This window comes from Vitis vinifera, chromosome 7 (assembly GCF_030704535.1).
Source record: "Vitis vinifera cultivar Pinot Noir 40024 chromosome 7, ASM3070453v1".
Lineage (NCBI taxonomy): Eukaryota > Viridiplantae > Streptophyta > Magnoliopsida > Vitales > Vitaceae > Vitis > Vitis vinifera.
The window spans coordinates 30986551-31011922 of NC_081811.1; the positions used below are offsets into that span (position 1 = coordinate 30986551).

The 25372-nt window shown below is 38.2% G+C and overlaps 1 protein-coding gene across 3 annotated transcripts in view; it reads right to left on the minus strand.

The window, feature by feature from the left end:
- Positions 1-25372, minus strand: part of LOC100252760 (uncharacterized) — a 67273-nt gene that overhangs the window by 11214 nt on the left and 30687 nt on the right. For 2 of the 3 annotated variants that reach the window (XM_010654739.3, XM_010654738.3), the window contains exons 6-16: positions 22383-22441; positions 15440-15538; positions 13043-13134; positions 12715-12813; positions 12529-12606; positions 11142-11226; positions 11000-11058; positions 10740-10809; positions 10497-10588; positions 5035-5097; positions 4846-4912 (exon numbers count right to left, since the gene is read on the minus strand). In XM_010654739.3, the coding sequence (XP_010653041.1) occupies positions 4846-4912; positions 5035-5097; positions 10497-10588; positions 10740-10809; positions 11000-11058; positions 11142-11226; positions 12529-12606; positions 12715-12813; positions 13043-13134; positions 15440-15538; positions 22383-22441 (863 nt within the window). The remainder of the gene's footprint in view (positions 1-4845; positions 4913-5034; positions 5098-10496; positions 10589-10739; positions 10810-10999; positions 11059-11141; positions 11227-12528; positions 12607-12714; positions 12814-13042; positions 13135-15439; positions 15539-22382; positions 22442-25372) is intronic. The other variant, XM_010654740.3, reaches the window with a different exon arrangement.

The window sequence follows — 25372 nt, forward strand, 5'->3', positions numbered from 1 at the left end:
TTGATTCCATAGAGTCCCCCTTTCTTCAATAAAGTGTCAACTCCATTTACCTAGAAGGGCTCTATTAAGTTTAGAAAGGCATATAACACCCAAGCCACCCTTTCTTTTATCCAAACAAACAATCGACCACTTCACAAGATGAGGCTTCTTCTCCAACTTTCCCCCACCCCAAAGAAAGTCCCTTTAAATTTTCTCTAGCCTCAATCTTACTACTTGAGGCATACATAGCATAGACATGAAGTATATGGGTATGGTTGACAACATGCTCTAAATAAGGGTAATTGTCCCTCCTTTAGAAATAAATTGCCTCTTCCACATGGCAAGCCTCTTCTGGAACCTTTTCTCCATCCCATCCCAACCTGTAACCGAATTATGAGCAGCCCCCAAATAATAAGAGGGCAACGCCCCCACCTTGCAACCCAGTTCAAAAGCCAATTCCTCCACATTATCAACCCTTCCCACCAGAAGAATTTCGCTCTTGTCCAAGTTTATTTTCAAACCTGAAATGACTTCAAACCACATCAAAAGTCAGCTCAAATAAACCATCTGCTCTTGGGAAGCTTTACAAAACACGAGGGTATCATCAGTGAACAACAAATGTGTTAATTAAACCCCATCTCCTGCTCTTCCCCTAACCCTGCAACCTAATAAAAAAAACCCTCTCTTAGCTCTATTAATGAGACTGCTAAGGGTCTCCATCCCAATCACAAAAAAGTAGGGGGAAAGAGGATCTCCTTGCCTCAATCCCCTATTGCTAACGAAGAAGCCCGATGGAGAACCATTAACCAAAACCAAAAAACTCATTGTGGATATGCACCAACTTATCCAGTCTGCCCACTTCTCCCCGAATCCCATTTTTCGCATCACAATGAGCAGAAAATTCCAGCTTATGTGGTCATAAGTCTTCTCTATATCCAACTTGCATAACACTCCACTCTCATTCTTTTTTAACATCGAATCTATAGTTTCATTAGCTATCAGCATAGTATCAAGAATTTACCTTCCATCCATAAAAGTGTTTTCGGCTAGAGACACTACCTTGTTTACCACCTCATTCAGCCTGTTAGCTAGGACTTTAGCCAACAACTTGTAAAGGCCTCCCACCAAACTAATAGGTATGAAATCTCTATAGTCGTCAGTGCCTTTTTTTTTTCCTATTAAAACCAAAAATGTAGCGTTCAGGCTCCTAACAAATTTCCCTTGCTTATGGAATTCTCTTAAAAAGCCCATAACTTCCTTTTTCGCGAAATCCTAGCTAAACTGCCAAAAAGCGATAGTGAACTCATCTAGCCCAGGGGCCTTGTCCCCATTCAACTTACACAATGCATGGAACACCTCCTCTTCACTAAAAGCTACCTCCAACCTAGTTGTGTCCTCACCCCCCTAATCGATCAAAGTCCAATCCTGCCAAGCTAGAGTGCCAATCACCCGACTCCGACAACATATTCTAAAAAGCCCTAGCCACACCCTCTTGGATCTCATTCTCCTCTATACACCACACTTCGTTAATTTTAATATTCCTCAGCCAATTACTCCTTTTGTGAGCATTAGTCATCTTATGGAAGAAGCCTGTGTTTTTAAAATGGCAAGAAATTGAGAATTGGCCCACCTCCATCCCAACCATCTCCAAAACTCTGTTATCCCAAAAGACTACCACCCCTCTAGACGCACCCCTAGCATTCATTGCACCCCATTGTAAAAATCTTCCCACTCCTAGGCTTCGCACCATCCTAATAGACATATCTTGCATTTTCATCTCCTACAAACACACCACATCCACCTTTTGAGACTTGATTAAAGCCTTGGTTAATTTCCTTTTATTAACGTCATTCACCCCTCTAACATTCTAGGACAAAATTTTCAACTTCATGTAAGACAAACCTCTTTGGCCCCTCCTTATCTGTCCAACCCGTTCCCTTTTTTTCCTTTGTTGTAATTAATCGAGCATTCTAGCCTTTTTAGCTCACAATCAAACATGGTAGTCACCGAGTAAACTTTCTTTTTGCTCTTTTCTCTTCTACTCTTTATCCTTTGAAGCAAATTTAGAATTTCACACTTAAAACCTTCTGTCGGGAAACCTAGTAATCTACTAAACTTGGCCAGACAGTTGTCCTCCTAGCCACCTTCAGTACCCCTTTTTTCCTGCAATGGCCCCTCAAGCTCTGGACTTTCGCGCCTATTGCCTTCCTCCACCAAAGATAGCAACTCTTTTCCCCCCATTGTCCTGTCTTGCAAATCATACCCAATCGTCAAAAGCCTCATACGCATTTGTACCCTCAACGACACCAAACTCCCTTCACTAACAACATCTCTCCCCCCCCTTCCCAAGCCGTAAGCCCCACCATTCGCCAGGCTCCACCAAAAAAAGAAGAAGAAGGAGAAGAGATCCCTTGACCCTCCTCGAGAAGAGAGATGTCACCATACCTGGAAGCTTCATCTGTAGCTGCCGCCCTAATCACCTCCTCTAGAGACATTGGCGCTAAGTTTCCCCTCTAATCCCCATAGGTAGCCGACGTTAAGTCTCCCAGCTTCTCTCATTCTTTCTCCATCTTGGTTCTCTTGTGTCCTAGCGAGAAACTCCTCTTCTGAAGTCTTTGGATCACTAAAAGAGACCACCCCACCCCCCCCCCCCCCCCCCCCCCCCCCCGGCAAAGCCCACCTCACTTGGCCCAAAAGCATCTCCCACCTTCCCTTTTCGGCCCACACCACATCCAAAAGGCCTCACAGCCTCTACCACCCTGCCCCCTCTCTTCAAAGAACCCAACCCATTCAAAGACTGGGCCTTACTACCTACAACTTCTGACCCGCTTCCCATAACATCCAAATTACAACTGCACAACACGTAACACCCTACGGTCAAACCGTTCCTTCCTATACACCCTTCCTCCCTTGCCTCCACAGTCTGCACCCCTGCAGAATGAGCATCAGCGAAAGCTACACCACCCTTCAAAGATCCACCTAAAGACGACACTTTCTTGTACCCTACATTGTTCCTCCATCTGAGCAAATCTTTCGTTTGGACTTCAGCTGCAGGTAGTGCATGGGCTTCCATCTTCTTCTTCCCCAACCTCTATAACTTCCCCAACCTCTATAAGGCCATCTACAGGGCTCCTACGCGATGGCACTACCTGCACAAACCACAGTGGAAATTCCCACCACAATAGAACGGAAAAACACCCTGACCCCACTACAACCTGAGCTGAGCTAGGTAAACTTCTTATGTCCAGCTTCACTAAGATTTTGGCCCATTGCAACTCATCCATGCTGGTTGTGTCTTCATCCTCTGTAATAAAAACTCCACAACCGTCGCCAATCTTTTTGAACACCTCACTGCTCCACAGATGAAGAGGCAAACCCAACACCCTAACCCATGCTTCACTTGCATCACAATCCTTCCGAAAACACCCCATCTTCAGGTTCCACTTCTCCAAACACAAAAAATTCTCCTGCACCCTCCTTCCTCTGGCAAGGACCCGCTCAGCCTCCCACACCTTCTCGAATTCAAACAGCATCAACCCTCTCCCTAACACTGCTATTTTTAAACTCCCCCTTGGGAGCCACTGGATTTTCACCCACCTTTTAAGAAAGTCCAACTCCAGAATAGGAACCGCGGAGTCAACCCACCAAGCACCGATTCAACTTTTCCATCCTTCTCTGTATTTCACTAGCCCCCACTTCAAACCACACTGAGTCTCCTGACCTTGTAGGTTTAGGCTTAGCAGCCTCCAAAAACGACCCTAACACCACCCCTTTCTCCCTCAGCTGAGCTTCAAGAATGGAGACTTCGCATCTCCATGCGGCTCCACTCCAAGCCCCCTTCATTTCTCTGCTAGAGTGTTCCACAATCCCCCCCCCCCCCCCCCCCCAAAAAAAAAAAAGCAGTCCCTTTCCTTCTGGAACTATAATACAAAATCTTTTCAGCTCTAAGTCACGAACGGAGCAGAAAAGGAATCTTCCAGCCTCATTCGATCAGCATTCCAGTCTCTATTTCCTTCCCCTCTCCTCCCAATCAAGAGCCCACTTCCTTTCTCAATTATCCCTGCAACAAGGCTCGACTCCACCCAACAAACATCGCAAGCTCGCATCTCCAAACTTGATCCAAGACATAACCCCTCTGCATCTCTACCAAATGCAGCCTCTCAACTTTCCTCCCTCTTTCTCAACCTCAATCTCAAAAGATTTTGCCTCCACTGCAAACCAGCTCCTTCCTCCCCTTTAGACCTCACTCATTTCCATTAAAGAGCAGTTACCTTACCTGGACTTCCTCAATGGCATATGCTTGCTATTTTGTAAATTTGTGTTCATTATTTCATGGATTTTCCAGCATTATTTGTGGCATATGATCCAATAGAGTTGTATGGTTGACTCATTCTAAATCCTCTCAACACTAATACAAATACCAATAGTAGAAACCATGCCTGAATATGAACACTTAATCCCAATTGCATTTAGTCATGACTATGAAGAAATAAAATAACTATCATTAAAGGAATGATGTGATTATAAGAGAATGAACATACTACAAACAAAATTTTGACATAAGTTGCAAAAACAGCATTAAAAAAAGAGGGGAGAAACAAATGACAGACCTAAATATTAATCTGATAATACAGCTTTCTAGAAAAGCTGAAATAGAGAGCACAGTGAAGTGATTAAGCTTGTAATATTATTACTTAATGGAATTGAACAGTGTGTCTTCCACTGTTATCTATCCCATAATACGGCTGGTGAAGTGCTCTCTTTTCATCTTTATATCTTAAACATGAAGCATAAAGATCTATCAAATGGTAATGAGCAAGTACTGGAAAAAAATATTTATCAACAAACTGAATCTATAGATTTCACCTGACCAAAATTGCCTACATCAGCTGCAACCTGACTGTAATTCTCCCACAATTGCCAGCTGTTCCGTCTGTCCATAAACCATACTTGGTCATGCTAAATGTACCAAACTTTTTATAACCACAACGAATCAAGATATGTGTGTGCATATATATATATACAGAGAGAGAGAGAGAGAGAGAGAGAGAGAACTTGAACTTCAGTGCTTCTTTAAATGCAATGAAAGACTCTTTGCTCTTCTTCTTGATCATATGCCTGAAAAGTTAATTAAGGGCATTATAATCCCTCAAAACCATGACAGCAGAATGCAAATGAAATTTAACCACCCAGACGATAATTCCTTGATAATATATGACAGACTAATCTATCATGAACTGCTAAACTCAAATGCAATTGACATGGATCTTAGATGTATTAAAACAAAAATAGTTTGATTGATTTACCAGTGAATCTATTGTTGAGAGATTTGCGAAGAAAATAATGAAATTAAAACCATTCCATAACGCACAAGAAAACCATCATTAGTCAAGATTTTATCTAGCCTATCAAAGAGGAGAGAGAGAGAGAGATGCCAACTTTCTACAATTAAAGTACTCTTTCCACTGAGAAAAGTAGTGGTTTGTTGTCAGTTGGATATTCTTAGCATGAAAGATTTAAGTACTAAAAGAAGGTGTATTTTGAAAGTGAAGGCAACACTGGCATTTGACATTTTTTTTTTTTTTTTTTTTTTTGATAAGTAACACTGGCATTTGACATTGATCAGCAGAGTAAAGAGAACTCTTTTTAATTGTTGTCCTTGTGAACAGGAAGAGAGAACAGAAAATCAAATCCTCCTCCATTATAGTAGCTTACAGCCTTTAGGCAATGTTTTTCTCTCTTTCTGATTCGTTGTTAACTCCTTGGCTAGCCAACATGGTAAAGCAGGGGCAAGACAAGAGAAGTTTTTCTCTTATCTCCTGGGTTTTTTTGTTTCTTTATTAACTCCTAGTTCAGCTGGCATGATAAAGCAGGGAAAGACGAGGAAATCCAGAAAACTGCCCCTTTGCCTCTTTTCTGGCATATTTGGAAGGAACATAGAAGGACATTCAAAGGTGATGGAGGGAAGGAAGATTTTTCAGGTGTTAGGGTGGGGGAAGGGGTGGAGGGGAAGTAGAGGTTTAGCACCTTCTCTTTGTTGATCACACCCTCCTCCTTCTATAAGCCTTGTAAGGAGTAGTTGATTTATTTGAGCTAGATTCTGTTTTGATTTCAAGCATCTTTGGAACTAATTTGGAGGAGCAAGTTAATTCAGGTAGGGGGTGTTGCAAAAGTGGAGTTGGATTCCTTCCTGGGTTGTGGGGTACTGGGGTGAGTAAGTCCCCTTCCACTGCTTTAGAACTTCCACTAGGGGCTTCATTTAGGTCCTCTGTGGGATGTGGTGGAGAGGTTCCATAAAAGGCTGGCTTCATGAAAATGACGTACCTTTCTAAGGGTGGGAGACTCACATAGTTGAAAAGTACTCTTTCTAGCCTCCCCATTTACTTCTTGTTTCTGTTTGTCACCCAAAGGGTGGCGTGCTTGAAGCTGGAAAAGATTCAACATGATTTCTTCTGGGGAGGTGCAGCTCTTGAAAAGAAATCCATCTAGTGAACTAGTCAATTATTTGTATGGATAAAAAGAAAAGAGATCTCGATATTAGAGTTTTATCCTCTCTCAATAAAACTTTGCTTGGAAAATAGTGTTGGAGATTCACTTTAAAAAGGGATCATCTTGGAGGAGGATTATTTTGCGAAAATATGGGGAGGAGCAAGAGGGTTGGTTTCTTGTTTAGTGAGGGATGGGTACGAAACTGGTTTGTGGAAAGCGATAAGAAGAAAGTGGGGTGGGGGGTGGTGGGAGTGGAAAACTACTGTGGGTAATGGGAGGAGAATTAAATTTTGGCAGGATGTTTGGTGCAATGTCTCACCTTTCTCTGTCTCTTTTCCGTCTCTTCTATTGCAGCTTCTTGGAAGGCTTTGGTTGCACATGTTTGGGAGCTTTCAGGTGAAAGATGACATCCACACCCTTGTTTCATTAGAGATTTCCAGGATTAGAAGTTGGATAGTGTTGTATATTCATTAAAGAGTCTTCATGAGGGTCCAAGCATGACGTAGGGAGATGATAAGCTATTATGCGAGGGTTCTAAGGACAGAAAATTTTTCATTAAATCCTTCTGAGCAACTTTAGAGTCAAATGCTGGATCCTTGTGTTCATTCAAAGGAAGTTTGGGGTTCTTAGTCCTCCATAGGCGGGTTTTTTTTCTTGTTTGGGGGGGCAGTATAGCAGAATTTTGTCCTTGGATTGGCACAAAAGAAAAGGGTGGCTTCTGTAAAATTTTTGCTGCCTGTGAAAATGTGTAAAGGAATCAGATAACCATATTCTTATCCATCATGAAAAAGCTAGGAATTTATGGTTTTTGTTCTTCTCTATGTTTAGTGTTTCTTGGGTGCTTCCTAATATGGTGAAAGAAATCCTGATGGGTTGGCACAAGAGCTTTGTGGATAAAAAGAGGAGAAAGCTTGGAGAAGCATAATATTTAAAGGTTAAGTGTTCAGTTCTTTTTTCGTTTTTTTATCAGAAACAAAATATATATATTGATGATATAAAGTTGAAGAGAAGGATGAGAGATCCTTCCCACAAGGTACAACAACTGATCAAAGTAAGAGTATACCTTTCACTATGCAAGGAGAAATATTGATAAAAGCATGTACAAAATCTCTCAAAAATCAAAACCAAACTCTCTCAAAAGTTATCTACCCCTTTCTAATTACAAACCAAAAGCCAACTAAGTAAAATAACATTAAGGGAAATTCCTCTAAAAGCGATTGTACAAGAAGCCCAAAAGGAGGAGTAGAAATGAATAAGATCCCATAGCATCCCTTCCATTCTATACTTTTCCTCAAAAATCCTAACGTTCTCTCTTGCCACACAACCCACAATACAATGATACATGCAATATGCCAAAGCGTCTTGCCTCTAATTGAATTCCTCAAGCCTCTAAATGAAATAATCATCATATCTCCAATAATTCTTGGTGAAACTCAATCCAAATTAGCTACACTGAAGAGTTAATGTCAAAGCCCCAATGTTATTGGGCAATGTAGAAAAAGATGATCAATTGATTCTCCACTCTCTTTGCATAAAATGCATCAATGAGGACTAAGAGATTTGTAGGGTCTTCTCACGTGTAGCATGTCATTGGTATTAACCTTCTTATGCACCACTAATCACACAAAGGCCTTGACCTTTGATCGGGCTTTTGATTTTCAAACAAAATTAGTCGAAAGGAATTGAATTTGATTATAGGGCTTGGACAAGACCATGAAAAAAGATTTTAGTAAAAATGAGCCAATGAAGAATAAGGACCAAACTCTTGAATTTGTGGTAGAAAAAGACAAGTGCACTCAATTAAGTGAAGACATGAGTCTTTCAAGGAGTTCAATTTCTAAATCAGTGAGATTGCGTCATAAATTAAGATTCCAAGAAGACGGGTAGGAATTTCCAAGGACGCCAGAGATGGTAATATTTCTCATTGAAATAACTCTATAAAAGCCTGCAAATTATGAGCTCAACGGTTGATTTCCCCACCATAAATCTTCCCAAATTTGGATTCTCTCCGCATTCCCTACCACAAGATGAATGTAAGGGGAAAAGTCCTAAAAGATTTGAGCAATAGTCTTCCAAGGACATCTACGTGACCATCTAACCATAATGTTGGCGTCTCGTCCATTAGTGTGTGTCCCATAAATGCTTGAAATCACATGATGCCACAAACCAAAACTTTCCCTAGGGAACGTCCAAAGCCACTTCCCTAAGAGAGCACGATTTCTCAAGGTCGTCTTCCCTATTCCTAGCGGTCCAAACTCCTTTGGTCTACACACCACATCCCAACTAATAAGATGATTTTTCTTCCCCTCCTCAATCCCAGACCATAGGAAAATCCTTAGCATTTTCTCAATCTTTAAGGCTACCGATGCTAGGACCTTGAAAAAAGGGAGGAAATAGTTAGAGATATGAGACAAGCAAGACTAAATTAAGGTTATCCTCCCCCCCAAAGACAAGAAAGTCTTCTTCCACCCGTCTAACCTCCTCGAGATTCTATCAACCATTGGATCCCAAAATCCTATTGTCTTTGGATTCCCTCATAAAGGAAGACCCAAATAAGACAATTAAATCACTGGTAGTATACAAAAGGGCCTAGAAGGAAAAACAGAGAACCAAAAGCCACAAGAACAATCAAACTTCTTAGAAAACAACTTCTCTTGTTTCTATCATGTTCTTATGGTCCCATCAGTTCTTAGATGTTTGTCCTCCATCCTTGTTAGACTTTGTAAATGGATGGGGGCTCAGTTTTTTGGGGCCTTATGGGTGTAGTTTTGCCATTCCCATGTATGCATGGGTTGTGCCCCTCTTTTTGTTTGGCACCTTTCTCATAAAATCCTGCTTTTGCCTATCAAAAAGGAGGAAAAAGTATTTTTAAGGGCCAAAAGTTGTCTGTGATCAAGTTGAAAACATCCAGCTTAAATCTTATTTTCATAATTTTCAACAAATAATGCTATTATGAAACTTCAATGACAATCTTTGCAGTAAAAAAAAAAAAAAAAAAAAAACAGCTCTTTAAAAAAAAAATCAAAGAACATCCTAGGGCAACTTGGGATTGGTGGTGTGACTTGAAATCATTGAGGTTCAATAATCAAAGCATACTTTAAACCTACAGCTCATGGTTTTGCTATTGAGGCCAAGGTTGTAGTGCTTTTGGAAGACCTTGTACAAGCAAAAGCTTTGGGATTGTCCAACTTTGTGGTGGAGAGGGATTCTATTGTTGATATCTTATGGGTGGTTAAAAAGGAAAGAAGTTCATGAAGATTTGATGGGTGGCTGCACAAAATATTTGACATCTTTTCAGAGTTGGAATACCCCATTTGATGGGTTCCCCACTTAGCTAATCAGTGGCAGATGGGCTGGCTAAAAGAGGAGCAAAGCAGTTAGTATCTTTTGTTGGAGATTATGTGCCTCCTTGAGTCTACTTAAGGTTCGTTCAAATGTTGCTTCACTTTTTGTAATTTCTCTTGTTTGACTCAGCTGTATGGTTCCTTGTAAAGGAATCCATTCCCTTGTCTCAATATAAATTTGTACATTGTGGAAAGAAATCTCATCCTTCTTGATATTTTTAATTAATAGAAAATATCTTTGGGTGTCTGATAAAAAAAGGTACGAAGAGCAATAAAACTGATTTAATAGGACATGGAAGATTTCAGCCTAACAAAACAATACTTTGCTGCAAGTTGATTTGATCTAACAAGACTATACTCTTTAACAAGCTCAAATTTAAAATAGAGTTTCAGGAGTTGATAGACTTAATAAGTATCTAATCCTTAGAAGACTCTACATTAGCATAGTATGAAATTTATGCGAAACAGTGAGAGAGGAGAACACATGAGGAAGCCCCTACAGGAAACACAAAAGTTATCACATTGGTATATGGAAAATATTTGAAAACCTACTCGCTTAAAAAAAAAAAAAACAAAAAAAACAAATATCGTTTTATTTGAATCTTGCAAGGTTAGTAAGGAAAAAAGAAATATATTCTGAGTGGAAAAGTTAACACTGTAAGATGACAAGTTGAAAGAACATACAAACAAGCAATATTATTCCAAGCCTCCCCATTTTGAGGATCAAGCTGAACAGCACGAGTAAACCCATCCAGTGCCTTTTCAATATCTCTAGCCTGTAATATGTTTTTTATAAGTAACTCTGAAAAACTATAGAAGAGATTAAGAATTCTGCCTAAAAAATTTCTAACTTTTCATTTTTATGATTGTAATAGTGCAAAACACTAACAAATATACGATCAGCATAATGCAGATCATAAAAGTAACCTTCAATGCAGCAGCACCAAGTGCAAACCAGCCATCCGGATACAAAGAATTCAAGGCCATTGCAGACTCCCTGTGATGTGAGCAAACACAATCAATTTCTTTTTCTTTTTTTGCTTTTACAAGAAACATATTTCATTACTTGTACTTGAGAAATATGATCAAGAGAGAATAATCATACACCAGGATCGACTAAGAAATAACAATGATTATTGAAGGCAAACTAAATAATAGAAATAAAAAGATGCTATGAAGCAACATACCAAAGGATTTTAGATGTCTCATAGTCACCCCTGTTGTATGCACTACGAGCAAGAGATCGCTGCCAAACAAAAGAGATAGTTGTGACAAAAAGTCGGCATAAAAAACATCGTATGCTTGACTATTATGCGTAATCAAAATCACCTTAGCTCGAGCGGACCTATTGTTTGAAACCTCCAGAGCTTTCTCATAGCAGGCATCATCATTTGTAACATCACCCAATGAACACCTGGAAATGAAAACATTTTTGAGCAAGTCAGACACATGAACCAATCCCTAAATAAGATATTCTCCATTTTACATGACAATTTTATCATGTAAAAAGGAGAAGACAATCATACCTAATCCTTATCCACATGAATTATGGAGATGACAAATATGAGAATGAATGAAAGGATATTAGAACCATAAACATTAAAAAACGGAGCTTCAAGAAGACCAAGCAAATAATAAACTTGAAAAGAGCAAAGCACTAATAAAACTATATGGAATAGGGGTACTTAGTAGAAGCTTTGTTTCTCTCAGAAAATACATCATCATAGCATAAACAAACAGCATGGAGAAAGACAGAGGTACTGTCAAAATGATGCTTAGAAAGAAAAAAAAAAAAAAAAAGGAACAACTACCATATATACCGAATTTAGAAGGAACATACATGATAGGGAAGGGGGTACTCTCCTCAATTTTCGTTTTTCTCTTTTCCCTCAGGTTTATTAGTGAAGAATAAGAGGAAAATGGCATATTAAACCATTCACAATTTAATAAAGCATTTTGGAATAGATAGTACATTTTTTCTTGCTTGAAGATGAACCTAAAGCCTAATGTACATACATACATGCATGCATGCATGAAACACATAAGCACATCTACAGCTCAGGAATAATCAGATATACAATATCATTTTAGCCAGCATGAAAGCCTACTTTTAAGTCAACAATTAATTCTACTTGGTTTCGACCTTTAGTTTCTAGCTCTTAGGTCATTAATTAGTATATAATATTCAGTTGATACTCAAGTCAGTTCAAATAGGCTGCAGCCATTTAAACTTCAATAGGGTTCACCCACAAACTATAATAAATCTTGACTTATTGAAGGAAACAAGATACAACAGTTCCTATCTTCTTTAGAACTGAATTCCATATTATTGTATCATGTTTCAATTGTTTGGTTAATACACATAAATAACAAATACTTCTTTATGCTTATAAAAATGCAAACCAATTTCTACATGTTGACACCCTCAGTGAAAATGACTTGATGTGTCTTTGGAATGCAACTTCAGAAAATAACAGCTTAGTGATTGATCCTGCAATGAGTAGACACATCAAGTTTACAACACTCAAATTAACTGGACTAGAGCTCAGTAGTGAGCTTAACAGTTACCTTCAAATAAAACTTCGTCAAAAAGTACACTTGTCCTTATCATACCAACCTCATCACATAAGCATATATAATTTTGATTGCATTAAGTGAAATAAAAAGTGAGTCCTTATAAGTGGAGAAAATTTAAATAAACCAAGCACTAACTTACCATAACCTTGGGTCTCTTGGCATTTCAGACAGACGTGCCTTGATGAGTTCAACAGCTGCTGCTTTTTTCCCCAACAGGCTGTTGGTTACATCATATTCAAATGATTCTCTCATTGGCAATGATCAAACAAACAAAAAGGTTTGACATAGCATGCAGTAATAGATTTAGACATTGATTTCCTCATACCAGTAGCAGTCTATTAGATTATTCCACAACTCAATGTCCTCAAAAATCTTGATTGCCTCACCTATCAAACCACAGCTCACTAAAAGTTCACCATATTCTCTTAAAGAGAAAATGGGGAAAAAAATATAACAGAAATAATTAGTTACACGTATCAACTCCACATAAAAAATAAAAAGTGACGATACAATATGACAGAAATAGAAGGCAACAAGTATGATGTGCAGTGGCAAAAAAAGAAAAAAAAATTAGAAATTAAAGTAAAAATTCTGCTTATGCATGACATGATAGAGGCCCAAATTTCAGAGACATTGAAACCAAAGAGTTATACTTTCGAAGCGCATGAATAGTAGGGAGATAGACCCCATAACAAAAATTAATCCTTTGAGCCACTCCGGGAGAACATGCATAGATACCCTGGACCTGAAATAATTGGAAACATTAAATGAGATTTGATATGAAAACAACTTGAAGAAAAGCAGATTAGCATTTCTGAAATACTAGGCTTGACACTTTTTTTTCAATTAAACTAAGACTAAAAACAGATACTAAACTAAAACAAACAATCAGTTGTGAAAACGGAAGGTAAACATATTCTATGATGGTCTCTTTTTCGATAAGTAACTTCTTCACATGGAATCAAACCTGAAACTTCTTCATCCCCACACCAACTCCTTAATGCCTAAAGCTAAGCTTCAGGGTGGAGAGAAGAAAATTTATTCTAGTTAGGCATGAACTTTACTATCATCAAATCATTAAAACCAGGATTACACAATCCTTAGGCTAACAATTATACTAAACATTTTACATTGCTTATAGATAAGGGTGTTTCTTCTGTTGGATTCCTTGCTCACCTAATCATGTGGCAGACATGTGTTAGCAAAACAAGGAGCCAAACCTTTGATCTCTTTTGTTAGGGATTCTTTACCTCACCTGATTTTGTAATTGTAACCATTTTTCATTTGAGCAATTCCCTTTGCTTTCTTGAGAAGATAATTATTCTTGTTTCTGATCAGATTTATGTAGGGAATTGTGTTATAGGGGAAGGATTCTCATTCTTCCTTATAGTTACCTACTAGCAATGAAATGTTTGTTTCTGATTTAAAGATAAAATAACGAGCAAAAAGAGGTTAAAAACAAAGGCATTCCAGCAGATTCATGAGGATATGAGTGTAAACCTCATAAATTCAATTAGTAACCAAAGAACCATATGAAGACTCAAGGGTGGTAGGAAGTCCTCAATAAAAGTTTCTAGCATTGACCTTCATTTCTTAGCTAGTTAATAAGCTACCTTACTGGAAGACCGACATCTAAGAAAAGAGACTGTCCATCTCTTATAACAGATCTAAGATCTACAGGATCCACATATACCAACTCCATGCTCCCCTCCTCCCTTAAGAAACCCATAAAACAGCAATTGTGAAGTCCCCTTCCACCCAAAATTTAGTAATTCATATTTTTTTCATCACCAAGCCTTTCATATCATCCTCTATAGCAATCTTGAACCACTTGGCTTTAAAATAGCCTTTATTGCACTGCCCCAGTGATCTCAAAACACCCTACCAATTTCCATCTAGCTCAGATTCCTTGACAGACATCTATTAAAGTTTAATTTGAAATAGCTCACAGGTGGAGGTGCCCAAACTACACTGAACCCTACCTTTGTCCTACTGCCTGCACTACCGCAATATAACTCCAAACAAACAAAACCATTCCAAGAGAGATAACCCATGCATACTCTGTAAAAACCGACTCTCTACAACAAAGTAAGTCAGCAAACATTTAAAGTCTCAGAAGAAACTGATTCCACGAGTTCCTATTACTCTTTTCTTCAATCTTAGTATTGTTACAGTTACAGTTTAAGTCAACAGCAAGCTTTCTTTATTTCTCCAACCTAAAATTGTAGTTTGGAAACCTAAACCTTTTTCCATCTTTAAGACTTTACCTAAACACGCCCAAACACTAAATTAGCTGCTTTCCAAACGTTTTAGCAACCTGTTTTTCAGAATTTTCAATAACTTACAATCTAAAAAACCATAAGCTTTCTTAATCTATGGCAGAACCAGTTAACTGATTGCAGACAATAGTGTTCTGAGATTCAAGTGCCCTCCTGCATCGAAACTACAGAAAATATATTATGTTGGAATATGTGAAATCCCAGGCCAAAGATGGTGTTTGCAAGCACCAAATTAATTTAATGAGACAGATAAAGAAGGCCACAAGGAATAGATCATTATTACAAATCTTCAAATGACTAAGCAATTTCTTCACACAAAATCATAATCATATCAACACTAGGAATCAACAGAAAGGAAAGTAAATCAAGTATATCCTTCTTTTTGTTTTCACAAAATTATCAGTTTTCTAACAAAAAGGTAAATAAAGCACATAGCATACAAACCTCCACAAATTTGAAATTGAAATTGAACTTTTACAAATATATAGAATAAGGGAAAGCAAAGTGCAGCAAGGTTTATAATCATAGAACAACATGCCCAGTCTATAGTAGCAACAAGAAGTAATAAAAGAAAAATTGCCAGAAGGCAAAACCTTGAAAGATGATCTTTGCCTGGCTATATAACACAGCATTGCAAAAATTCATGTTGAGGAAGCTACCATGGTGATCATTTATTGAACTCAAGAAAGAAAGCTCCATGAAGGGTCATATATTTGGTCAAATTTTAAAGTCTTATTACAAAGATGCATTTTTTTAGGGCATTGTTACAACATGTGATACCAGTTTATCCATCATCAGCAAAGCACGCTCCTTTGTACGACCACGTGTTGACTCCCATCGAATACGTAAGATGTCACAACAACATCGAATCTAGAAGACACAGAAAAAGCTAATTAGCAAATCAATATGGGATCAGAATTTAATAGAAAGGTTGGATGATAGTAAACATAAAATGACTCTCTATATGGAAAACAACAATTTATTATTTAAAAAAAAAAAAAAAAAAAGGAGTACAGAGAAGCATGAACAATCCTTCCAACAAGAACAGGACAACAAAAAACATAAACAGCTAAACAATATTACAAGCAAGCTTCTACATCAACAGAGCTGATGCAGAAAAGAAATGCAAAATTCAGTGAGGAAGGAAGCAGCTGAGAAAATGCCTCTGCCTCTGAGAATCCCCCTTGGCCAGCCAATCCACAACCTGATTGGCTGACCTGGGCCTCCAAAAGAAAAATGCCCCAGCTTCTTAAGAAAGTAGAGTTTAAAAGCCACCAATCCTAGCCAATGGTCCTCTGCTCCCTTCCTTGAATCATCCAAGATAGAGCAATAGCTAAGTTTCTTCCACTCCAAAGTTTCCAAGGCCCACTAAGGAGCCTACATCAAATGCTATATAGTAAGGCTAGGATCTCCAACTCAATAGCTGAACCCAGACCAGTATTAGGAAAAACCTCTGATCAAGTTGACACCATGATCCCAGAAGACTCCCACAATCCCCATCTAATCCATGTTGCCCATCGAACAACCATCAAGAGTGGAGTTTAAGATACCCTAGAGAGGGAGAAGCCACTGAACCCTAACCTCGTCCCCACTATTGTTAAAGTAGCACAACTCCTCCCTCCAATCCAATAAACTCCGGCTAATAGAAGTGTGCAGGAGCTTTTTGGTAACAGACCCCCATAAGATTCCACCCAATGCCTTGAACTCTATTACTGTCCTATCTGCTGCATTACTGGGAGGGGCCCAAGAAATCTAACCACTCAGAAAATCATCTGCCACAGTCACAAGGATACTAGAGTGACATAAAAGATGATTCATAGATTTGCCACTGTTTAAGCATATTTCCTTATTTGGCTAACAAGACAGTGAATCAGCTAGCCAGGCACAGTACCTAGAAATTAGGGCTCAACATGGAGGAGTTTTTACCAACTTGAGTTGTAGCATTGGCCTCTTGTAGTTTTTGTTAGCCTTTTACTTTTGTTCGGAAATATTGGTTGTACTTTCTTCTTTCTTTTCTTGTTGGATTTTGTACTGATTTAAAGGCAATTCATCCATCATTGGAACTTCATATTTCAAGAAGAATCAACCTGAAGGAACAAGCAATCCAGCATTCTCTAGTAAAACCATAAAAGCAATACAGAGAAGATAGACCATTGACCTCCTGATCGATCAGGATGCACCTAAAACAAAAATTTCAAGAGAGGGAGAACTCACTACTGAGACTGGACAGTAACAGAGGAAAGGCGGCATCTCAACTCTTGAAACGAGGTAAAGACAGGATAGAAACTGCCTAAGGGTGAACCACCTAGCTAAAGATCTTCACAAAAGCAGATTTTTCATCCACCAACAATGAAGAAATGAATAACATTAAATACACAGAGCATTTCTATCACTTTTTATTTGAGCTATGCAATGGTTGTTGGAGGGATTTTTTATATTACTCTAAGAGTTGGGGTGTTTATTCTATTGGATTCCTTAGGCAGCTATGTAGTGGATTTGTTAGCAAAATGGCAAGCTAATCAATTGATTTCTTCTGTAAGGGATTTTCTACCCCCCTAAGCTTTTAAGTTCATATTTGTAACCACTTTTAGATGTGAATTTTGATTCATATATAGAGCATATAGTTTTTTATCGCTTTTTATTTGAGGGGTGAAGGATCTCTCATCCTTCTTTGTATTTACTTACATATTTTTTGGACGGTTTGGAAGACGAGAAATAGATTGGCATTCAATGATGATGTGCTTTCAATCCAAAGACTCAAACACTCTTTTCTAATATCCCTTTGGTCAGATGCAAAGTTGCTTATAGTTGATCGCCCTCTAACTTTAGTTAGTTTTGTTGATCGATTGGGCTCCAATTAAGGTTGTTTTTTTTACCTACCTAGGTGTTTGTTTACTTTTACCTTTTTGGCCAATTTGGCGGTAGGTATATAGGTATTGTACACCATGAGCCACTCTTTTGGCATCTCTTTTTTAATAGATCTTTTTTCTTTACCTATCAATATACATATATACATTGCGGGCTCTCCTTTGGGCGAGTTCCAAATAGAAGGACTGTCCCCTAGGAAAATGGCAAAAGTACGTGAGGTTTTAAAGACTCTGGATATCAAGGTATATTCCAGGAGGAAATGCTCCACGGGATTGTGAGACCAATTGGATTTGGTTCGGAGATCAAGGTCAGAGAGTTTCACATGAAGATAATCAGTTGGAATACCAGGGGTTTGGGTTCAAAGAAAAAGAGAAGGGTAGTTAAGGATTTTCTGAGATCAGAAAAGCTGGATGTAGTGATGATTCAGGAAATAAAAAGGCGGAGTGTGATAGAAGGTTCGTGGGTAGTGTTTGGACAGCCAGAAATAAGGATTTGGCAGCCCTTCCGGCGAGTGAGGCTTCGGGTGGGATTTTGATCATCTGGGTCTCTAAAAAATTGCGTAGGGAGGAGATAGTGTTAGGTTCTTTTTCGATCTCAATCAAGTTCGCACTGGACAGATGCGAATCATTGTGGCTATCTGCAGTTTATGGCCCAAACAACTTAGCTCTCAGGAAGGATTTTTGGGTGGAGCTTTCAGACATTGTTGGGTTTTCTTCTCCGCGTTGGTGTGTGGGAGGCGATTTTAATGTCATAAGGAGAAGTCTAGAAAAAATGGGAGGTTCTAGATTAACCCCAAGCATGAAAGATTTTGATGATTTCATAAGAGATTGTGAATTGATAGATTCACCTTTAAGGAGCGCATCATTTACTTGGTCAAACATGCAAGAGAATCCAGTATGCAAGAGATTAGATCGTTTCCTGTACTCAAATGAGTGGGAACAAGTATTTCCTCAAAGTCTTCAAGGAGTACTGCCAAGATGGACATCGGATCATTGGTCGATTGTCTTGGAAACCAATCCGTTCAAGTGGGGACCAACGCCGTTCAGGTTTGAGAATATGTGGTTGCAACATCCTAGTTTTAAGGAGAGTTTTGGAAGTTGGTGGAGAGAGTTTCAAGGAAATGGGTGGGAAGGGCACAAGTTCATGAGGAAATTACAGTTCGTTAAAGCCAAATTGAAAGAGTGGAATAAGGCTTCTTTTGGAGAGCTAAGTAAAAGGAAAAAAGATATCTTATCTGATTTAGCTAACTTTGATTCCTTGGAGCAAGAAGGAGGCCTATCCCATGAACTTTTAGTCCAGAGAGCTTTAAGAAAAGGGGAGCTAGAGGAGTTGATTTTGAGGGAAGAAATACATTGGAGACAAAAAGCTAGGGTGAAATGGGTAAAAGAAGGGGATTGTAACTCAAAATTTTTTCATAAGGTGGCCAATGGCAAGCGAAATAAGAAATTTATCAAGGAGTTGGAGAATGAAAGTGGCCTAATGTTGAAGGATTCAGAGAGCATAAAAGATGAGATATTAAGGTATTTCGAAAAGCTCTACGTGAGTCCTTCTGGAGAACCTTGGAGAGTGGAAGGCTTAGATTGGTCCCTTATTTCTGGTGAGAGTGCGTCTAGGTTGGAATCCCCCTTTACTGAAGAAGAGATTTATAAGACCGTTTTTCAGATGGATAGGGATAAGGCTCCGGGGCCGGATGGCTTTATCATTGCAATGTTTCAAGATTGTTGGGAAGTGATAAAGGAGGATCTAGTGAGAGTGTTTGCAGAATTTCATAGGAGTGGAATTATCAATCAAAGCACCAACGCTTCCTTTATAGTTCTGTTACCCAAAAAAAGCAAGTCAAGGAGAATCTCAGACTTTAGACCTATTAGCTTGATCACTAGTCTTTACAAGATAATAGCCAAAGTGTTAGCAGGGCATCTAAGAGGGGTACTTCACGAGACCATCCATTCTACTCAAGGAGCCTTCGTTCAAGGGAGACAAATTTTGGATGCAGTTCTCATAGCCAATGAAATAGTGGATGAGAAAAGAAGATCAGGGGAGGAAGGAGTTGTATTCAAAATTGACTTTGAAAAGGCCTATGACCACGTGAGTTGGGCTTTTTTGGATCATGTGTTGGAGATGAAAGGGTTTAGTCTTAGATGGAGGAAATGGATGAGAGGTTGCTTGTCCTCAGTTTCTTTTGCAGTCCTAGTGAACGGTAATGCGAAAGGGTGGGTTAAGGCATCTAGAAGTTTAAGACAAGGCGACCCTTTATCACCTTTTTTGTTCACTATAGTGGCAGATGTATTGAGTAGGATATTATTGAAAGCTGAGAAGAGAAATGTCTTGGAGGATTTCAGGGTGGGTAGGAACAGAACAAGGGTATCCCATTTACAATTTGCAGATGATACCATTTTCTTTTCCAGTACTCGAGAAGAGGATATGATGACCCTTAAGAATGTTCTGCTAGTGTTTGGGCATATTTCCGGTTTGAAAGTTAATCTTGACAAAAGCAATATCTATGGCATTAATCTTGAACAAAATCACCTTTTTAGGTTGGCCGAGATGCTTGACTGCAAGGCTTCTGGGTGGCCTATACTTTACCTGGGTCTTCCTCTGGGAGAGAATCCTAAGGCGTGTAGTTTTTGGGATCCTGTGATTGAGAGGATATCAAGGAGATTAGATGGGTGGCAGAAGGCGTATTTATCTTTTAGAGGCAGGATAACCCTCATTCAATTTTGTCTCACCCATATGCCATGTTACTTTCTCTCTTTGTTTAAGATTCCCGCCTCAGTGGCAGCAAAAATTGAGAGAATGCAAAGAGATTTTTTATGGTCAGGCGTAGGGGAAGGCAAAAAAGACCATTTGGTTAATTGGGACGTAGTGTGTAAGCCGAAATCGAGAGGAGGATTAGGATTTGTAAAGATTTCTGTAAGGAATGTCGCTCTTTTAGGGAAGTGGTTGTGGAGATATCCTAGGGAGGGTTCAGCTCTATGGCATCAGGTTATCTTAAGCATTTATGGATCACACTCCAATGGCTGGGATGTCAACAATATAGTTAGATGGTCTCATCGTTGTCCTTGGAAGGCCATTGCACTAGTCTTCCAAGAGTTTTCCAAGTTTACTCGGTTTGTGGTAGGTGATGGGGATAGAATTCGGTTCTAGGAAGACTTGTGGTTGGGGGATCAACCTTTGGGAGTCCAATATCCAAGATTACTTAGCATAGTCATGGATAAAAATGCTCCTATTTCATCAATTCTTGGATATACCCGCCCTTTCTCTTGGAATTTCAACTTTCGTCGAAATCTTTCTGATTCCGAGATAGAAGATTTAGAAGGCATTATGCGGTCTCTTGATCGTCTACACATATCACCTTCGGTTCCAGATAAGAGATCCTGGTCCTTATCTCCTTCAGGTCTTTTCACAGTCAAATCTTTCTTTCTGGCCTTATCCCAATATTTTGAGTCGCCTCCAGTTTTCCCTACAAGTTTGTCTGGAATTCTCAAGTCCCCTTCAAAGTCAAGTCCTTTGTCTGGTTGGTGGCTCACAAGAAGGTTAATACTAATGACTTGCTACAATTGAGAAGACCCCACAAAGCACTTAGTCCCGACATATGTAAGTTGTGCATGAAGCATGGAGAAACAGTAGATCACATTTTCCTCCATTGCTCTTTGACGATGGGGTTGTGGTACAGATTATTTCAATTAGCAAAGACGGATTGGGTTTCCCCAAGGAGCATCTCTGACATGTTATCTACTAATTTTAATGGTTTTGAATCTTCTAAGAGATGGATTGTTTTATGGCAAGACGCGTGCATCGCGTTAATGTGGGTGGTGTGGCAGGAGAGAAATGCAAGGATTTTTTAGGATAAAGTAAGGAATTCAGAGTATCTTTGGGATTCTATTCGTTTTCTTGCTTCTCTTTGGGCTTTTTGTTCTAAGGTTTTTAAGGATATACCTCTTAACGTGTTACAACTTGATTGGTTAGCGGTGTGTAACTAGAGTGTTTGCTTATTTTCTCTTTGTATTTTCTTATATTTGATTACTTGTAGTCTTGTTTCTCTTTGGTGGGAGGATTCCTCATCCTTCTATTTGTACCTTCTTTTTATCAGTATATTCCTTTGTCGTTTCCTATCAAAATAAATAAATAAATAAAAATATACATATATATATATATATATATATATATATATATATATATATTCCCACCCTCTCCTAAATCCCAATCACCTTCCACAACTCTACCCTAAACCCCTCCTTCACAAATATGACTAAGCATTTTTTTTCCAACACAAGATAAAAAATGATTTTGCAACATTTTAAACCCAAATCCTGAGAAAACTGGCAACTAATTCCTAAATTCACAATACTTGTACATACATTGAACTTTATCGACATCCTGTGCAAAAAAAAATGTAATAACTACTTCCTAAATTCAAAATAATTATACAGAGAATCAGCCTTTATAAATTCATGAATCAATGTCATAATAAAGATGTAACCTTAAACGATAGAATATGATATTTGACACTCGCTTGGTTTATGGTGAAAGAAGGATCCAATCAAAGAAATATAAACTACAATGGCACCAAACAGTATCAAGATGTTGTGACCATCTGCGTACAATAAAGTTCAAAGGCTGCTGAGAATCAATTGCCTCTTTAACTACTTCCTAAAGTCAAAATACTCATACAGATACATCACCCTTTATAAATGCATGAAGCAATATCATGCTTCAGATGTAACCTTATAGAATAGAATATGACATTCGACATTTGCATCATTTATGGTGAAAGAAGGATCCAATCAAAGAAATATAAACTACAATGGCACTAAACAGTATCATGATGTTGTGACCATCTGCTTACAATAAAGTTCAATGACTGCTGAGAATCAATTGCCTCTATAAATGGGGCCATCTCCCATCCTGAAACAGAAAGAAAGCAGTAATTAACTGAATTATAGAGCCTAAACTAAACTATACACAATACTTATAGAAACCATTGATGTAAACAAGAATATAAAATTACAACAAAGGATGATAGATCCTAGTTAAGTAATAGAGAAGAAAGCAAAGCCACATTTAATAAGTAATAACTGTACACTACAATACATTCACCACATCCTATCGCTCTAGATGATTTCACAAAGAAAGGATCAATAGACATAAAATAGAGCTTCATGTAATCTGTGAGGGGGAGAAAGGAAGAGAGAAGGCAATGATTACTCACTTAATTAGACCATAAAAGTTCTACAAGGTATAAATACATAATCTTTTCAATTATTAGAGGAAAAAAAGTTTAATATACAGTTATTCAATCCCTAGAATTACTCCATGATCTACTCCCTACCAAATATACACAAGACATTGACTAAACCATATTCTATAAATCTAGACAATTCTAATGTAGCTCTCCCAAACACTTCCCCTCAAGCTAGTGTATAGATGTCATGCATTCTCAGCTGCTAACCATAGATTCAAATGTGATTATTGAGAATTATTTTGTGAAGATATCTGCAAACTATTGCTTGGTTGTCACAAAAGGTGTAGAAATTCGTCCACTCTCAATTTTTTCTTTGATTAAATGTCTATCCACCTCAACATGTTTGGTATAGTCATGTTGAATTGAATAATGTGCAATATTATTTGCAACTTTGTCATCATAATAAATCATCATCAGTTCTTTGGGCTCCAATTTAAACTCTTTGAGTAGTCCTTTAATCCACAAGATTTCACATATTCCTTGAGCCATAGCCCAAAATTTAGCTTCAACACTAGATCTTGTCATAACCATTTGTTTCTTGCTTCTCCATATAGCAAGATTGCCTCCTACAAAGGTGCCATATCTTGTTGTCGATCTTCTATTCACAAAAGAGTCAGCCCAATCTATGTTTATATATGCTTCTATTTGAAGATGGTCATTTTAAGTAGCCTTTAAATACTTAAAGATTCTTTGAAGTGCTTTCATTTGACATTCCAATGTTCAGTGCATAAATTGGCTTAACATACTGCATAGGCTATGTCTAGCCTTGTATGGGATAAGTAAATCGGTTTTCCCACCAGCGTCCGGTACATCTTTTCTCAACGGAATTTCATTCTGTAAATGGACCCTACTAAGTTAATTTTCACAACAGAGGCAAATGTTTCTTAATAGTCAACGTCCTTAGCTACTAACCTAGCCTTATGTCTCTTAATAGATCCATCAATCCTATATTTTATAGCGAACACCCACTTATAATCCACGTGTTTCTTTCCCCTTGTAATTTAACTACTTTCCATGCTTCATCTTTATGTAAAGCTCTTATCTCCACGAATATTGCTTTCCTTCTAGTTTAAATCTTTATAGCCTCTTGTACATTTTTTGGAATAAACTCAAAAGATAACTTAGTGGTGAAAGCTTTATGTGGAAAATCCTATCATTGAAAAATCTTTTTCCTATATTTTAGATCTAGATTTTATGGGATGAGAATGAAAAATTTATTAGGATTTTATATGTCTATCTGTCTATTTTCTAGGTTTCAGTTGTTTACATTTTTTACCATTTGCAACTAGTCTATAAAAAGGGTTCATCTATATATTGAGATATATATATATGAGAAAAGTTAGGTTTTCTCAAAGGTACCATTTTTCATGGTATCAAAGCTCACGGTTCCCCACTGGAATCACTAAGTGTTCAGCCTTCATTGCTGAACTTCCTTTGTTATATTATTTCCAGGTTGAGACGTATTCCTGCTCTGTCCTTCTGAGAAGTCTATAAAGCCATGTCTAGAGAGACACCCAAGCTGCAAATGGAGAAGACATTGTAATCAATGCTTCAGCCTCCAACAAACAGTTTTGACAACTTGACCTAATCGATCACAACCCATAAACTCAATGGGCAAAATTTTCTTCATTGGTCTCAATCTGTAAAACTATATATTTGAGGGAAAGGGAAGATCAGGTATTTGACCAGATTGACAAAGGCTCCCTTAGAAGATGATCCCAAGTTCCAAACATGGGATTATGAGAATTTCATCATCTCATGACTAATTAACTCGACGGAACCAGAGAATCAAATATATATGTTTTTGCCAAAATCTGAACAGGTGTTGGATGCTATAGTGGAGACATATTCAGATATGGAGAATTCAGCCCAAGTGTTTGAGATCATAAATAAGATTCAAGAGCTTAAACAAGGTAATGATGGTGTTACAAAATATTATAACACCTTGAAGGGACTCTGGAAAGAGCCGGATATGTTTTACAACCTTGAATGGACTTGTGTTACTAATAGTACCCATTATATGAAAATTCTTGAGAGGGATTGAGTCTTCAAGTTTCTGGCTGGTTTGAACAAAGAACTTGATGAAGTTCGTAAGTGTTTGAGATCATAAATAAGATTCAAGAGCTTAAACAAGGTAATGATGGTGTTACAAAATATTATAACACCTTGAAGGGACTCTGGAAAGAGCTGGATATGTTTTACGACCTTGAATGGACTTGTGTTACTAATAGTACCCATTATATGAAAATTCTTGAGAGGGATTGAGTCTTCAAGTTTCTGGCTGGTTTGAACAAAGAACTTGATGAAGTTCATAAATGCATATCAGGCAAAGACCCCCTGCCATCTGTTCAAGTTGTATTCTCAGAAGTTCGTAGAGAGAAAAGCAGGAGACAAGTCATGATGGGGACTCCTACCACACCTAATATTGCAGAAGATTCTACACTTGTAACAACATTCAAAGCCACTACTAATGCTACCCAAAGAAACCAGAAAAAGGGGGATGAAAAAGGGAAAGTCTGGTGTGACTTCTGCAATAAACCAAGACACAAAAGGGAGACTTGTTGGAAGCTACATGGAAAAACAGCAAACTGAAA